The 3,313-nt window shown below is 61.2% G+C and overlaps 1 protein-coding gene across 1 annotated transcript; it reads right to left on the bottom strand.

Moving 5' to 3' along the window:
- Positions 1–265: 265 nt before the first annotated feature.
- NKX1-2 (NK1 homeobox 2) lies at positions 266–2,960 on the bottom strand. The gene is made up of 2 exons (XM_079137270.1): positions 2,693–2,960; positions 266–1,198 (listed from the first exon to the last, which is right to left on the bottom strand). The coding sequence occupies exons 1-2, from the start codon at positions 2,904–2,906 to the stop codon at positions 489–491; spliced, it is 924 nt and encodes a 307-aa protein (XP_078993396.1). The 5' UTR covers positions 2,907–2,960; the 3' UTR covers positions 266–488.
- Between the last annotated feature and the right edge of the window lie 353 nt (positions 2,961–3,313).

Below are 3,313 nucleotides of genomic sequence, written 5' to 3'. Positions count from 1 at the left end.
CTGAGCTATGAGAAGGGAAAGCCCCACGGCTCTGAGAGACATCCAATACTCTGCTGGGTGCGAGTGCTGTTGCACAGGTAGCCTTAACTCCTCCCACCTCCACCCTGGCACCTTTTGTTAGCGCAGCACCGAATACCCTGACTCTTAAAAAGAGCCCTTGAACTGAATTAAACCTGACGGAAAGTGAAGAACAAAGTCTAGAAACGGAAAGACTTTAGGACAGCCTCGGTGTCCCGAGACTTCCCCCACCCCTTTGTGGCCCGCATGTAACCCGAGGTCCAGCCGGGAAGGGGCGCGGCAGGAGCCCACAGGCATCTTCTCCCCGCCCTCTGGTGGCGAGTCCCGCAGCTGGAAAGGAAGGGGCGCGCAGACACCTGTGCACCAGGAGGGGGCGGTCCGTGCACGCCCGCGCCCCTCTGAAGGGGGCCACACCACGATGCCAATCACTCGTGAACCCCTGCCAAGCTGGGGTCCTTGGGACTCCAGGTTCATAGATGCGGGGCGTAGAATGGGGTCAAGTAGGAGGGCCCGAGAAGGGGTGTAAAGGGGCTCCCGGCAGCGGCCGACAGCGGGAAGGAAGCGGCTGCGGCCGGGAAGAGGACGTTGGCTGCGGAGTAGGAGGGGAAAGTCTGGAAGGGCAGAGTGCCGGGGCCTGGCGGTGCGGGACTCCCTCTCGCGCCGCTGCCGCCACAGGACCCTGCCGTCGCACCCGGCGTCCCAGACTGGGGCGCGCCGCCGCCCGCTTGCGCCGCGCCGTCTGCGCCCGGGTTCTGCTTCTTCCACTTGGTCCTGCGGTTCTGGAACCAGATTTTGACCTGTGTCTCAGTGAGGCTGAGCGACAGCGCTAGGTTCAGACGCTCGCACACCGACAGGTAGCGCGTGGCCCGGAACTTGTTCTCCAAGGCCACCAGCTGCTCGTAGGTGAAGGCGGTGCGCGCTCGCCGCGGCTTGGTGCAGCTGGGCTCAGCGCGCCGGCGCCGGGGCCTCGGGGAGCCGGGCGAGCTGGGACAGCCGGTGAGGCCGCCTTCGCCGTCTGGTTTGCTCTCTCCAGCCGCCAACACCGCCGCCGGGACCTCGGGGGAGCGCGCGGGGCCCACCAGAGCGCGAGCGGGTCCCGAGTCCTCTGCGTCCTCCTCTTCCTCTTCGGCCTCTGAACCCTCCAGTGGGGACGCGGGACCGGCACCTTGGCCCGCAGTATCTAAGGGGGAAGGGGGAGGTTACCAGAAGCCCGGACGACCCGGTCGGTCCACGTTCCCAAAGCTCGTTCTCAGAGCATTCAAATCTCCCCTTAAGACAACCCCCAGTTCCGTGCCCTTCCACACGTCGTCCCCCCATCCACGACTGCACATCCTCGCAAGCAGATTTAGGGGTACGGTGTCCTTTTGCTTTTTACAAATCTGCCACCAAGTAAGCGTTCAAGAAGTATGTGTTTGAATGAATGGCAACCCAACCCGCATCAATAAAGAATAGTGACCTTTGTGGGGAGTGGTCGTACATTAAGACCTCGAGTGCGCTTAGCACAGCGCCTCCCTAGTCCCTAGAAGCCTATTTTGGTGCCGGACTCCTAGCAATTAAAGAAGAAGTTATTAAGCCCTCCACGTCCCCCCCGCTTTAAAGTGAAATTCCCCCTTTCCCATCTTCTCTCTCCTGCCGTGTTAATAGAGTTTCAGATTTGTGCGGGGGCAGATCGATAGATGTCATCTATTAAAGGTAAGTTTTAATCGAACAATATTAGGATCAGACAGGGAAAGGGGGTTTGAAGTCGGTACCTGCAAGCTGCGGGCAGGAGATATGCAGGCGCCAGTAATAGAATATCGATCAAGGGGGTGGGGGAAGGGGAGCTCGGCCCCTTCGAGAGACGATCCGAACAATTACCAAGCCCGGAGCCGGGGCCCATGCGCTGCCACCAGAGGCGCCAGGGGTCCCAGACAATCATCACCAAACTTGGAGAGAAGGCGCAGGAGGTTGGGAGGCATCCAGCCTCCCTGGAGACCCGAGTCCCTGACTGTCAGCATCCCTCCAGGGAATCTCATACCCAGGATCCAACCAGCACGAGTCTTTCCTCCCCCTCCCCCAAACTTTTCTGGGCCCATCCTCGGGTGACTTCCAGAGTCAGGGGTTAAATCAAAAATGGTTTCCAAGAGAAAATACTAAAAAGGCTTCCCGTCACCACAGCCCTGCTCCCAGTCCCAGTACACAGCTGGGTCGGGAGGAGTGATAAGTAATAGACACCTGACCTGATTACTCACTGAGATCCCGGGCACAGGTCATGGCCTCAGTTCTCGCATCCATAAAATGGGGGTGATGTTAATGATGCTATCTACCTTGAAGGTTTCAAGTTTTTATCACCTTTATCTCAGCTGCTAGTCCAGGTTCTAGCACGCGGCGACGTGTTAAATGCTGGTTAAATGAGTGAGCCTGGCAAGGTTAGGGTTAGTTTTCACTCCAAGCAATCCGAGCCACGGTGCTCACTCGCTTGGTGGGTGCACAGGGATGAGGTTTCCAGGGAAATCTCTGACCTGGAATGCAGGGAGCCCCTTCTCGGCCTCAACCGTATTCCGAAGCGAGGGGCACACGTCCTACCTGCTCTTGGAAGACGCGGTGAAGAGCCATTCCCCAGGCCCTAGCTCTTCCCCGCCCCCCTCCCCGGCCACTGTGTATCACCTGGGCTGGGGTCGCCTCGCGTTCTTACCAAGGGTCTCCTGGTGTCTGACCCGGTTTCCAGGACTGGCGTCCTTCCCAGCTTCGACCTCTGCCAAACTTTTCTTGGTTTCCCGGGGAGCTAGGCGCGCGGCAGGGAGCGCAGTGCGGGTGAACTTCTGCGGATCCAGGATGTCCAGGACCGAGAAGGAGATCTTGTGGTGGGAGGGAGCCGCCTTGGCCCCGCCGTCCTGCCATGCCAGCATACCCGCCGCCCGCGGGCCGCCTGGCGGTGCCGGGTCCGGGATGGCGCTGCTCCGGCTTGCCTTGGCTGTAGCTCGGTCGCAGCTCTCTAACCGCGAATCCGGTGTGCGCGGCCAAGTGAAGCTGCGGAGGGGGGCGGGGAGGCGGGGCGGGAAGAGAGCCGCGGGGGGCTGCGCGCCGATTGGCACTTGCGCTGCGCAGGGCCTCGCCACGTGCAGGGCGCGCTAGCCCCGCTTCAGGACTAGCCTAGCCACCCGCGCCGGTCTCGGCTAGCCCGAGACTGCCGGCGCCAGTGCGCGCGCCCGGCCGGCGAGGACACCGAATCTCCGCCCCACCCGCAGAGACTCTCCGCTATACACACACCTGCGACTTGGGCTGCGCTTTCTCCTGTGCACCTGCCTTTGACTTG

This window comes from Sciurus vulgaris (assembly GCF_902686455.1).
Source record: "Sciurus vulgaris genome assembly, chromosome: 4".
In the NCBI taxonomy this organism is placed as follows: domain Eukaryota; kingdom Metazoa; phylum Chordata; class Mammalia; order Rodentia; family Sciuridae; genus Sciurus; species Sciurus vulgaris.
This window is presented reverse-complemented; position numbering and strand designations above follow the sequence as displayed.

Bases quoted from the DNA above. Each gene is read 5' to 3' on its own strand.
- NKX1-2 (XM_079137270.1), bottom strand. From the start codon at position 2,906: ATGCTGGCATGGCAGGACGGCGGGGCCAAGGCGGCTCCCTCCCACCAC. The intron at 1,199-2,692 runs GTAAGAACGCGA...CTTCCCCCTTAG, and splicing joins CAGACACCAGGAGACCCTTG to ATACTGCGGGCCAAGGTGCC.